The sequence below is a fragment of the Myodes glareolus genome, chromosome 2, assembly GCF_982192425.1.
Source record: "Myodes glareolus chromosome 2, mMyoGla1.1, whole genome shotgun sequence".
Classification (NCBI taxonomy): domain Eukaryota; kingdom Metazoa; phylum Chordata; class Mammalia; order Rodentia; family Cricetidae; genus Myodes; species Myodes glareolus.
This window is the reverse complement of record NC_142027.1, coordinates 15,929,476-15,942,198: the sequence shown is the minus strand read 5'-3', so window position 1 is coordinate 15,942,198 and position 12,723 is coordinate 15,929,476. Positions and strand designations below refer to the sequence as shown.

The 12,723-nt window shown below is 37.5% G+C and overlaps 1 protein-coding gene across 3 annotated transcripts in view; it reads left to right on the top strand.

Moving 5' to 3' along the window:
* Gabpa (GA binding protein transcription factor subunit alpha) overlaps positions 1-12,723 on the top strand; it is a 31,242-nt gene that overhangs the window by 3,802 nt on the left and 14,717 nt on the right. For all 3 annotated transcript variants that reach the window (XM_048422926.3, XM_085685718.2, XM_085685719.2), the window contains exons 3-5: positions 2,501-2,645; positions 6,229-6,313; positions 8,020-8,265. In XM_048422926.3, the coding sequence (XP_048278883.1) occupies positions 2,501-2,645; positions 6,229-6,313; positions 8,020-8,265 (476 nt within the window). The remainder of the gene's footprint in view (positions 1-2,500; positions 2,646-6,228; positions 6,314-8,019; positions 8,266-12,723) is intronic.

Sequence of the window (12,723 nt, the reverse complement as noted above, 5' to 3'; positions counted from 1 at the left end):
AGCTGAAGCTATAGTATATGCCCAAAGATCACTCTTGCTATTGTGGGCAGGAAATGTCAGTGCGTCCAGTGAGGCTTTCTCTATGGCTTTTCAGCTAGACTGAGGGAACCAAGGTAGAAGCCATGGTGTCTTTTACATAACTCAGCCTAAGAAAGCTTGTAGCGTTTGGTTTCCCAGCTCAACCCTTGTTCAGGTTGGGAAGGAGCTACAAAATTGGAGTCTAGTATGTCTATTTCTATGCACTCAGACCCCCAAATGCTTCATAGAGCCTGAAGTATTTATCACAGACCCTTTGCATGTGTCTGAGTGGGAGACTAGCTGTTACCATGTGGCTAACATGGAGGCCATTGCTGGAATTGAGAAACAGTAATATATGATCAACCACATTCCTTCAAAAGGAACTGCCTATGAAGATTTTTAGATTCCCAAGGTTTGTAACTTTGCAACAGGAAACTTTGGAGAACTTAATACTCAGTATTCATAAAAGTGAAATTTTATAATCTGCTTTAAAGTAACATTTGGATCTTTTAAAAATCATTGTTACTAAAAAGGACAGGTTTCTGTGCTTATAGCCAAAAAATATGCCCAAAGTGTTAACAGAACATTTTTTATATTAACCAATAGTAATAATATGCTGTTATTTTGAAATAATATTGTTTTTAATCATGAATGGTTCTGTTTTATAAATGTTAAATATTTTAAGAACAAATGTATATATTCACTTTATTATATCCTTATATTTGAAAAATAAGTAAAGATAAAATAATAAATTGTGTGTGTATATTGTGTACACTCACGCATCTATGTATGTTTGTGTTTGAATGTGGATGCCTGCATGCCACAGCATGCATGTAGAAGTCAGAGGTCAGCCTCAGGTGTGGGTCCTCAGTATCCAGCTTGTTTAAACAGAGCTCTTGTGTTTGCTGCTGCCTAGTCTCACCCAACTGGCCTGTGAGCCTAAGACTTTGCTACCTTGTCTCCCATCTTACTGTAGGAGCTACCATACCTGGCTTTACATGGGTTCAGAGGATCCAAACGCTGATCCTCTACCTGTATAGCAAGTGCTAGCTTACTGAGTCATCCCTAGCCATTCTCTTGTGCTGCATTTTAATAAAATTTTTTATCTTTTTATTTTATTTTTTGATTTTTCGAGACAGGGTTTCTCTGTGGCTTTAGAGCCTGTCCTGGAACTCACTCTGTAGACCAGGCTGGCCTCGAACTTATAGAGATCGATCTGTCTCTGCCTCCTGAGTGCTTGAATTAAAGGCATATGCCACCACCACCTGGCTTTATTTTTATTTTTAATTGGTATGTTTTAGTTATGTGTCTTAGTGAGTATATGTAGGTGAATTCAGGTACCAGCAGAGGCAAAAGCTCACCATGCAACTAGTGTTTAGGTGAGAGCCACCTGAAGTGGGTGCTCAGAACCAATTCATGTCCAGCTGCTGCTTCATACTTACTTTTGATATGTATTTTAATAACTCTAAAGAGATATTTATCTGTTATATTTAAAGTAAATATGTTGTGAAATTTAATTCAGTAAATACTAGTTTTCAGTCTTCTCTTTTCCCTCTAAGCATTTACAAGAGATGTGTGCAATTGCTTGTCAAGGCTTTAAACCTATTTGGATTGTGAAATAACAGGGCAACAAAGCTCTAAGTAAGGTTTAAGGGGCAATAGTTTCCTAAGACCATCTGGGCAGTGGCGGTGCAAGCCTTTAATCCAAGCACTCAGGAGGCAGAGAGGCAGGTAGGTCTCCATGAATTCTAGGCCACCTTGGTCTATATAATGAGTTCAGGACAGCTAGGGCTATGAAGAGAAACTGTGTCTCAAAAACCCAATAACTGGTTGGTATTCAAATCAAATTGGAAGTATTTATATTGCCACGCCTTAACAATTTATATTTACCTGATTATATCAGGAAGGAAATTGATTAGTAGAAATGATGTACAAAGTTTTGATTTTATTGTTGTTTCATTTTGTTTTGGGTTTTGACATAGGGTCTCATATAGCCCAGGCTGGTTTGTATTTCGCTGTAGAACTAAGGCTGGGGAATGGCCTTGAACTGATTCTCCTGTCTCTACTTCCTAAGTGCTGTGATTACAGGCTTGTGCCACCTTCCCAATAAGTTTTACAGATTTTAAAGACATAGTGTATTACCGTGGTTTTAGGCCTGAAATCTTGAAAATAACTTGAGATGTAATATAAAGGTACACACTTCTCTATAGATAATTACATCTAATACTTATGTGCTGGCACATACTTGTATGCATGGCTAAGCGTGTTTTCCAGAGTACTTTAAGTTTCAAATTAGCTATGAGATTTAGTGTTCACATCAACATTAGTCTAACACAGCATCAAAGAAGAAACTAGTACAGAACATAGAAAGTCAAGAATTTCAAAGACCATGTGTGTTTTGCTATTAATTTTGTTTTGAGCATAGTGTTACCTTTACATCAGGATAATGTAATTATTAACCTTCATCTCCTTTAATATTTAGCATTGTGGAACAGACCTACACACCAGCTGAATGTATAAGCCAGGCCATAGACATCAATGAACCAATAGGCAATTTAAAGAAACTACTTGAACCGAGACTGCAGTGTTCTTTGGACGCTCATGAAATTTGCCTGCAAGATATTCAGGTAAGGTTCATCTCTGTGGATATTGATAAGTAGACTAAATCTATGATTTTATATTTTTGAGCATTTAGAAATGAAAATTCTTTCATAAAATTTCCTGTATCTAAAATTTAAAGGATTGAGTAATAAAATTGAATTGAATAATAAGTCACTTGTTCCTTTTTACTTTAATGAGTGAAATAAAATCAATATAAAAATGGAGTAGTGGGAAGCACACTGCAGTCTGCTGGCTGACTTGACTTCTATGTGAGTTTTCTTACCTGTAGGAGGAGGTCCATTGACTAAAATGTTTGTATTGCCTGTAGTAGGAAGGCCGCTTGTTTGTTTCCTGACTGCTCAGCCCCAAAATAATCACACAGAAACCATGTTATTTGCAATACTGTTTGACCAGTAACTTAAGCGTATCTCTGACTAGCTCATATCTTAAATTAATCTATCTCCGTTAATCTGTGTATCTCTATGAGGCTGTGGCTTATGGGGTAAAGTTCCGGCATCTGTCTCTGGCAGGGCTACATGGCTTCTCTTGTCTGCTTTCTTTTTCCCAGCATTCAGTTTAGTTTTCCTCACCTAGCTCTGTTCTACCCTATTAAGAGGCCAAGCCAGTTCCTTTACTAACCAATGGTATTCACAGCATACAGAGGGGAATCCCACATCAGCTGCCTTTGCATCATTTCTGGTACTAATTTTGAAATGTTCCTCTTGTAGAGTTATAGTATGTTTCAATCATCCTCACAGACTTGTTTCACCTTTTCCCAGGTGATACTACTTTAATGTATAAGAAGTAGTAACCTGAGTACGATTACGGAAATATTTTTCCAAGACTTTTCTTAAACTCACTGCTAGCATCTGTACCCTTCTCACATTAACATGAATGTATATTTTGTCAATCTTTCGAATTGTTTGCTTCACTTTAATCTTTACTGTCTGTAATCATCATGCCTGTCTTGTAATACCATTTTTCCATATATCACAGAACTTTGACTTGATATTTTAAAAATTCAGGTCCTCTGCAATTACTATTAAACAAGATTCTGTTATAAAGTAAATTGAAATGTGTTAATAGAATTTATGCATTAGTTGCTATTAACCATATTTTAACCTTTTTCTTTTAATATGTGTATAGTAAATGTTAATGGTAATTGGATATTGCTCTTCTAAAAGTAGGGACAATGGTTGTATGCACTTAAAAGAACATATTAAATTTTCTTAGTAATGAGAAGATAAATGAATATGGTATTTTGAAAGCAACTGACGTTTAGTCATCTTATTAGAAGTATGAAATGCCCAACAGTTCTACTTAAAGGAATTGTTCCTACATAATGCTCACCTACATGAGTGTATGTTTATAAGTATCCTAAAAGTAAATGTTTTAAAATAGAGTTTTCAGTACATAAATTCAAAGTAACCAATTCAAAGTAGTCACTAAAAGTCTGAGCAAGGATAGAACACATTGAGTTAAACACTTGCAGAACACTTCCAAATGATCCCATCTATCATTAAAAATCACCATTTTATTAATTATATCTGCAGTGATAGATAGAATACCTGGCATCATAATGAAATATGGCCTACAAAGTACCTATTTTATCATTAACTTGAGCTGCTTGGGTCTGTAGGCTTTTCACACCCTCCTAGTGAAAGACTCCCGTGGGCGTCTTCCTTCGGGAAAGACCCCGTGCCCAGAGATCAGTCGAAAACACGCAGCCGGATGCAAGCAGCAAGAGGTTTATTGGATACGCAGGTACCTGGGGCGACAGAGTCTCTCGGAGGACTTGTGCGCCGCAGGTTGGGGGTGAGGGGTTCTTATAGGAGAGCAAAAAGCGATGTTTACAGAAGCAAGATGCAGGGTGGTAAATTCTTAACCTAAATAACAATGAGGGGACTACTCAGCGGTTTACTGTTCCTCTTATCCTGCCCCCCCCTTTCCTGGCTGGCGACCAGATGTCTGATTGCACAGCCCCTGACTCGTGACGAGCCCCGCTTTATACGTGACTCAGGCCTCGCAATCCTCTCTTTCTTTGTTTCTATGACCAATCCATAAATCTCCTGTCTTGCAGCCAGATAAGGCTGTCCTTGCTCTAACCTCAGGTATCTTTGCTCAGCATTCCGGAGGCCCTTAATTAAGCCTGTTATTTGCTCAGCATTCCGGAGGTCCTGAGCTAGTTATCTGTGAACCTTTGCAAAACGGTATAACTGTGGTTAAAACGAGGGGTCCTTCACTAGCACGTTTCTTCAGCTGAACAAAGAATGTGAGCATGGCAGCTTCTGTTCTCCTTCAGTGCAAACATGCATTTGGCATTAGTACCTGCTGCTTCTGGGAAAGCCTTGGCATCGTCAGATAAATGCCGACTTAAAAGCTACAGGAGCAGTCTCTGAGATGTACTTCTTTGAGGAATATGTTCCACAAGCAATCATGCTGGAGCTGTGTCCCTATTTGTCCTTATCTTAGTGTGCTGCCGTATTTAGGACCTGAGGGCTAACTTCAAGATACATAGACCATAGCTTCTAGGGGATAATGCTAGTGTCCTCTAGACCTGGAGGGAAATCTCAATGTCCAGACAAGACTTCAATGTCTAGCAAAGATTTACATTAAGGAGTAGAAACTGCCATATGTAGCCAATCCAATGTGTTATATGTTTGTTTTGTTCCTGTTAAAATTGGATATAAAGTCCACTTAATACTGTGGGTTTTATGGATAAGATATTGTAAATAATTGAAATTGTGATTGTAACATGACTGAATTCTTGATATTAAGAGTGAAAGGACAATTTGTGTGTTCAGCAATGTATGTGCAGACACATCTAGATACATAAGGTACTTACGATGGAAGTCTGTTCCAAGATAGTGATACAATATCAGAGGTCAAGATTATTTTTATTTCCTTTATAAGCCATGGTAGGAAATACGTTCATTAGGAGGAGATATGAAGGGAAAAGAGTGCCAGTGTTCCGAGGATATGGAACTATGACCAGAGTAGATCCAGTTCGGTCGTGAATCCTTTAATTTTGTTAACTTTGTTGTCAGAGACTTCAGAGTGAATCCTAAGTTTCAAAATGTGGCATTGGTTACAAGGTAGATAACGGCATGAATATGTTAGTAAACTTAGATGAATTGTCAGCCGCTAATTAACATCCTTCCTTTTCTGATAAACATTGCGTTATCTTGTATTTTAAATGCATTTGCAGAATGAAGAATTGCCTGTTGATGTTATTTAAATCCCAGCTGAGATTGCGGCTCCCATAGAAAACTGCCACTTAAAATAATTTTGCAGCAGTAGGGAATGGCTGCAGAATGTCTGCTTGGCACATGAGGCCCTCCCTGACTATAGTTAATCCTCAACACCACCAAAATAGAAAAATTAATTTGGTGGGTTTTTGCTGGTTTCCACTTCTTCAGAGGTGAAAACATTTTTAGTTTTAGAAAATAAATGGTATGACATCTTTGATAAGTAAATGCATTCTTATAATTTGATTAGTATGCTCAGAAATTATTCTGTTTGGTACACTGCTTTATACTAAACCATAGATAGTAACTTATCTAATGATTAAGCTAAAATAATCTTGCTTACTCTTTTATCTGTGTTTAGCTGGATCCAGAGCGAAGTTTATTTGACCAAGGCGTTAAAACAGATGGAACTGTACAGCTTAGTGTACAGGTAATTTCTTACCAAGGTGAGTTATTTCCTTGACAGGTGTTTACAAATTGAGCTCATGTTTCTCTGAAGGCTTAGTAAAAGATCCGTCTGCCTCTGCCTCCCGAGTGCTGGGCTTAAAAGGCGTGCACCACCACCTCCTGACTTCTTCTAACATTTTTACTCTTCGAGAATTTCATTTTATTTTTATTATATTCACCCCACTCCTGCCCTTAACATTTCATTTTATTTTTAATAAATACTTTTTATCTCATGTACAGTTAGTTGTATACCATTGTTCTTAGGATATACTTTCTAAACATAATTCTGATTTCTGAAATAGCTTTAAGTTTTTGCCTGACTAAATCTCCACAGGAGGAGTCTCCATAGTCATAATCACTTCAACTTTGTTTCTGTCCTTTCCACAGGAACTACAGTTCTTAATAGGGTTTGAATGTCTTTAGGATTTGGGTTAATTGATGTGAATTTAATTGAACAAAGTCAACAAGTGTTTAGGATGGAAGACAAGGGCTGAGGAGATGGCTCAGTCTGTAAAGTGCTTGTGAGTGAGTGTGAAGAACTGAGTCAAGATCCCAGCACTGTGTAAAAAGTGGACACAGTGGTTCTTACCTGTGATGGCAACGTTGGGGAACAGAAAAAGGAAAACCTTTGTGGCTGGCTGACTTTCCAATCAAAAGGAATTGGTGAGGGTCAGGCTCACTGAAATATTCTGACTCAAAAAATAAGGTGGAGAAAGATAGAAGACACCCCACATCAACTCTGCCTTTCATGTGCATACACATACCTGTACTTACACACCTGTACACACCACACACACACACACACACACACACACACACACACACACACACACACACACAACCCCACCAGCAATAAAGTCAAAAGAAGGTGGATTGACCAAGCATAGTCAATTTGTTTTCCACACACTTGGAAGGCGGAAGCAGGGGATAGGAATTTAAACTTCTCCTAAACTTTGTAGTGAATTTGTTGCTAGGCTGGGCTTTATGAGGTCGTTTGTTTTAGAGAGAAAGAGGACAGAGTCTCTGATTTTTAACTCTCTTAGAAAGTTTGTAAAATCTTAACGAATATGTAGCTCCTCGTTTGCACTCTCTAGTTTCTATTTTTTTTTTAATTCTTGTCAGTACCTTTGTCTTTTTTCTTTATTACTCTTGTAAGAAGTGGCACCGTGTGGTGTATGTTGGTAACATTGGTCAAGTGTGTGTGCTTAGGTGTGAATTATTGCTAAGCCTTAGAACACTAGATGTTAAATTTTATTACATTTGCTTCTTTTTTTTTTCTTCAAACACACTTTTTTATTTTTCAACATTTCAGGATAAATTTTGGACATGATTATTTTCAGTCTCTAAATATATTATTAGCTTCTGGGTTTCCTTAAAAAAACAAGGATCCTAGACTGGAGATATAACTCAGTGACAGAGTACTTCCCTCTTATGTGTGAGACCCTGTGTTTGATCCCCAGCACAGCAGTAAAACAGTGCTCAAGCATTCTTCTGTGTAATCACATTATAATTTCTAAAATCAGAAAGTTATTATTGACATGGTACTGTTTCTGTTGAATTGTATTTAGAAATAAGGATCTTTTCAGTTTCTCATTATTTCAAGAACATCATTTTTATTCTAATTTGAAAAAATAAACTTTACTTTTAGCTCTTTGTGTCTTGTGGTTTTATTTAAATTTGTATTTTTGTTTCTATCCACTGTTAGGAATTGAACCAAAGCTAAACATTCTTGAAATTGTTAAAACTGCGGAAACGGTTGAAGTGGTCATTGATCCAGATGCCCACCATGCAGAAGCAGAGGCACATCTTGTTGAAGAAGCTCAAGTGATAACTCTAGATGGCACCAAGCATATCACAACTATTTCTGATGAAACTTCGGAGCAAGTGACAAGATGGGCTGCTGCACTGGAAGGCTACAGAAAAGAGCAGGAACGCCTCGGCATCCCCTATGGTAATGAGACAGCTGTTGGTTGGCTGCGGTAACAGTTCAGTTAGGTGTAGAAAATACCACTTGGGTAAGATAGAATATTCTGTAATGTAGATGTTTTAGAAAGATTATTGATTTTTATGTATCTGTTTAGTTTTGAACTGTAACATACTGAACACATGGTGAACAAATGCTATGCTGATTGCCTGGATACAAAGAATTATTAGAAGAAATTCTGCCTATAGCATGTTCACAGTGTGGTGAAGAGAAAGAAGATAAATAAAAAGAGGTGACTGCCATAGAAAGTTTGACCTGTCAGTGACTAATAGACACGCAGCATGTGTTTAGAGCCTCAAAGGAATAATCTGGCCGTGTGCAGGAATGACAAATGGAGTTGAAGCAGTAGTTCATGAATTCAGGGTGAGCTTAGGCTTATGTAGCAGGCCCGTTCTCAGAAAGCAAACAAGAATGTCCCAGGGATCAGAGTGCTCTGAAGAAAATGGGAGGGAGTGTATTCTGAGAAACTATACTGCCGTGAAGGTCATTCCAAACAGGAAACATTCAAAACAAAGCTTAGACCTGGATGAGAAAGGTACTTAGGCCATATCGTATCAAGAGTTATTTTTGACATCGTAGAACTGGTTTTGGTCAGTGAAAGGGAGAACTAAAAAAAAAAACAAATGTTGCCCAGATGTCCCATAAGGTACATTGTGACAGAGAAAACAAGAACATATTTTTGTCATTTGTATAGTAGTAATGTTCAGATTAACATAGACTATGTGGTTTCTTTTGTAGTAAAAAGGAAGAGATGGGTGAAAACAGTGATAAGGTTGGCAGATTGTAAACATGGAGAGAGGATATTCAAGCACTGACCTAACTTTGAGAGCTTGAGTGACTAGGACAATAGTTTTTATACAAATTGCTTACATCTTCATTACAATGGAATGATACTGTTTACCAGGCACGGTGGTAAATTCTGGGCTAATGATGATATGCAAGAACAGAGCGTGCCTTTGACACCCCGAATCCTGTATAGGACTGGCCTCAGTGCCCTATGCTAGCTAGGCAAGCACTTGACATTTAAACTAGATTCCTAACAGCTAGGCATACCTTGAAAGTCTTTTGGAAGAAATAGAGATGTCTGATACAATGATGTCTTGGGTGGAGGGTGTTGATAGCACTTGATTTTGAAGTAAAGTATGTAATTAGTTTAGGGTAGCCTTGACATACTTTTAAGAGCACAAACTCTCGGATCGGTTTGTTTTTAAGAACATAAAAATGAAAGTCTTTTGAGAGAAACAGTATGGACAAGAACACATTATTGTTGGTTCCAAGACAACCTCTAGGGCAACGGAAGGAGAAGGGAAACAAGAAAACATTAATGATGCCAGGTACAATGGCACACATCTTTAATCTTAGCACTCCAGTAGCAGAGAGTTCTGGGCCAGACAGGCCTGCCTAGCAAGATCCTGTCTCCAAAATAAACCCTTATCAATGGTACAGCTGAAGACAGGGAAATAACTATATAATATCACTGCTATTTAGGCAGTTATTAGGTGTTAAGACCCTTGAGATTTCCTTTGAGAAAATCAAAATTATGGAGTAGCATCAGTTTGATAATCATAGAATTATTGTTCAGATGGGTTTAAGTTAGATAGGCAACAACTGAGAAATAGAGAACATTCATTAGAATTTTTTGAGGCAATATAGAAGAAAAACATTGGGGAGGCAAATTATACAGTTAGTAGAATTGGAGAGTTGGTAGTGTGCGTTTATCACTGTTCCCTCAATAGTATAACAACTTAACAGTATTCACATTGCATTAGGTATTTTATTTAGACATGATTGAAGTTACATGTGTTCATGTACATCCTTTATAAGTAAATGCTGCACAGTTTTGTAGGGGACTTAGAGTCTGGGGAATTTGGTATCCCTGAGGAGTGGAGGCAGTTCCTTACTGTGACATGTAGAAATTTACTTTTGGCATGTGGAAGCTAGTGTGAATTTTTTTTTTTTTGACCTTTTTTGATAGCAAGTTAGGAATCATCTGAGAGGAAATGCTGAGAAGGGAAGAATGAGACATGAAAACTCTAAATAGTGTTTTTCTGTGGCATTTGCTGTATTTTCCACAAGACATCTTCAGTTACATGGAAGTAACTGAAGTATTACAGGAAGTAATACATGCAGATGACCATAGGTAGCATGGTGATTGATTCTCTGTGGCGCAGTCCTACCAAGAATATCATTTACTTAAAAGTACATTTAAAATACTTGATCATCTTTGATGAGATTCTTCGTCGTGAAATTTTTACCTACTAGGCAACTGTCTTAGGGTTTCTTTTGCAGTGAAGAGACACCTGACCACGGCAACTCTTACAAAGGAAAACAGTTGAGGTGGCAGATTACAGTTCAGAGGTTCAGTCCATGGCAACCCAGGCTTCAACTTCACAGCTTCAAGTACTGGCTTCTCTATTCCATTCAGGGATACCGCTGACACACACACATTCAGTTACATTCAAAATACCACAGCAATCTTACAAATGAGTAGCATTTTCTCAGAAAACTATCATTTCAAACTTCTCTTTCTTTGTCTACATTCAGTTCTCTAACAAATTTATTAATTCTAATCATCACTGAAATATAATTAACTATTTATAACTATTTTAAGTCTCTTTGAATTACTGACCCACATTGGGAAATCCCTTAAAGTTCACATTAATATAAAGCAGTTTTCTATATTGACAGCAGGTTGGACACTTCTTCATTTAGGTGGTTGTATATGTGAATATTTCTTAGAATTGCCCATTAAGCTAATCTGAAGATGACATTAATAATTGTATACAAGTTAGAAATCTGTCAAAGAGATGGACTATACAAAATGTTAAAACAATAAACAAATTCAGTCAAATATGTATTTTTCCTATATGAAATATGGATATTGAAATGATAGCTAGGTTTGTATTCTTTTTTTAAAGTAATTTTTAAAAAGTCATGTTTTTGTCAGATACTAACATTCAAGAACATATGTAAATTCTTGAATATAAATAATATTCACACAAGAAAAGTATTAAAGATTGTGTCTGTCTGTCTGTCCAGTTCCATAGCTCTGTCTTCTCCACACTGGTAAACTCCTTTGTTTAACTTCTCTCACAGGTCTGATAGATAGAAAGAAAAACTTCTCAGAAGCCAGTTCTGTCCAGCTTTCCTGCCGGCGATCCTGCTCTGTACTTTATTTTCTTTATCACTAATGCACCTTGTAGTGAATGAGAATTATCTGACTTCTGTGTACAGCAGAGTTTGCTCTCTTTCATTTTGGTGACTTGGCTGGTGTGTGTGGTGTGCCTCTGGTTTGCTTTATTGTGTTCTTTGAGATAAAGTCTTCCTATGTTGCCCATAGGCACTTTTGCCTGTGGTCATCCAGCCTAAACCTATCCATTTACTGGAATTTCAAGCACTTGGCTTCACTTTCTGTTTTTACAAACTGTTTGTAACTTTCGTCTAAGTTAGTCTAGTTATCTTAGTACTGCTCATTTGTTGTAGATCCATGTTAGACAGCTTTTGGGGTTCCTAAATTCAGGATTGATTGTTTGTTTATAAGACAGTCTCACTCTAGCCCAGGCTATCCTAGAATTCACCATCTAGCCCAGCTTGTCCTTGTCCTTGAAGCGGCCTTCCTGCTCAGCCTCCTAAGTTAAGTAGTTTTAGTTACATAAGCTTGTATGCATATCAAGACAGTCTTTCTCCTACTTTGAGTGATTAGTCATTGGTTCTTTCTCATGTGTGTCTGGAAGCAGTCTCCATATCTTCAGAGCTGTTGTCTTAGTCTGTATTCCACTGTAGTGCTGAGTCCTCCACTTCCAGTTTTTGTAACTTCAGCTATTTTTACTCCCATCTTTCATTCTGTTTATAGATTCTCTAGAAAGGGTTCCTTAAGATTTTTGGCTTTACACTTTCAAACAATTCTTATTTTACTCAGATCTACTTATGGTAGTGCATAGTACATTAAAATTGCTGATTTCACTTTTCTTTTGTGTCATTGTTGCCATATAAAGCATTCAGAGGCACCTTAATTCAAGTTTTCTATCATTGTATCTTTTTTATCTGTTCTTTGTGTCTGCTGTTTATCTTGGTTTGATTATGATGAGAGTCTTTTCCTTCATTGTGGTATGCATTAGTGTGTATTCGTTGTAATGTGTATTCTTTTATTATTATTTTCGAGACAGGGTTTCTCTGTAGCTTTGGTGCCTGTCCTGGAACTAGCTCTTGTAGACCAGACTGGCCTTGAGCTCACAAAGATCCGCCTGCCTCTGCTGGGATTAAAGGCGTGCACCTCCCCCGCCAGGCTGTAATGTGTATTCTTAAAAGAATAATCCCACCATATACATTAAATGAGTTCCCTCCTCTATCCTTCTGCCTTTCTTGCTGCCTGGAATTAGCACAACCTGAGCAGTGCAAGTTTTGAAGGGAGGAATTCTCACTTTA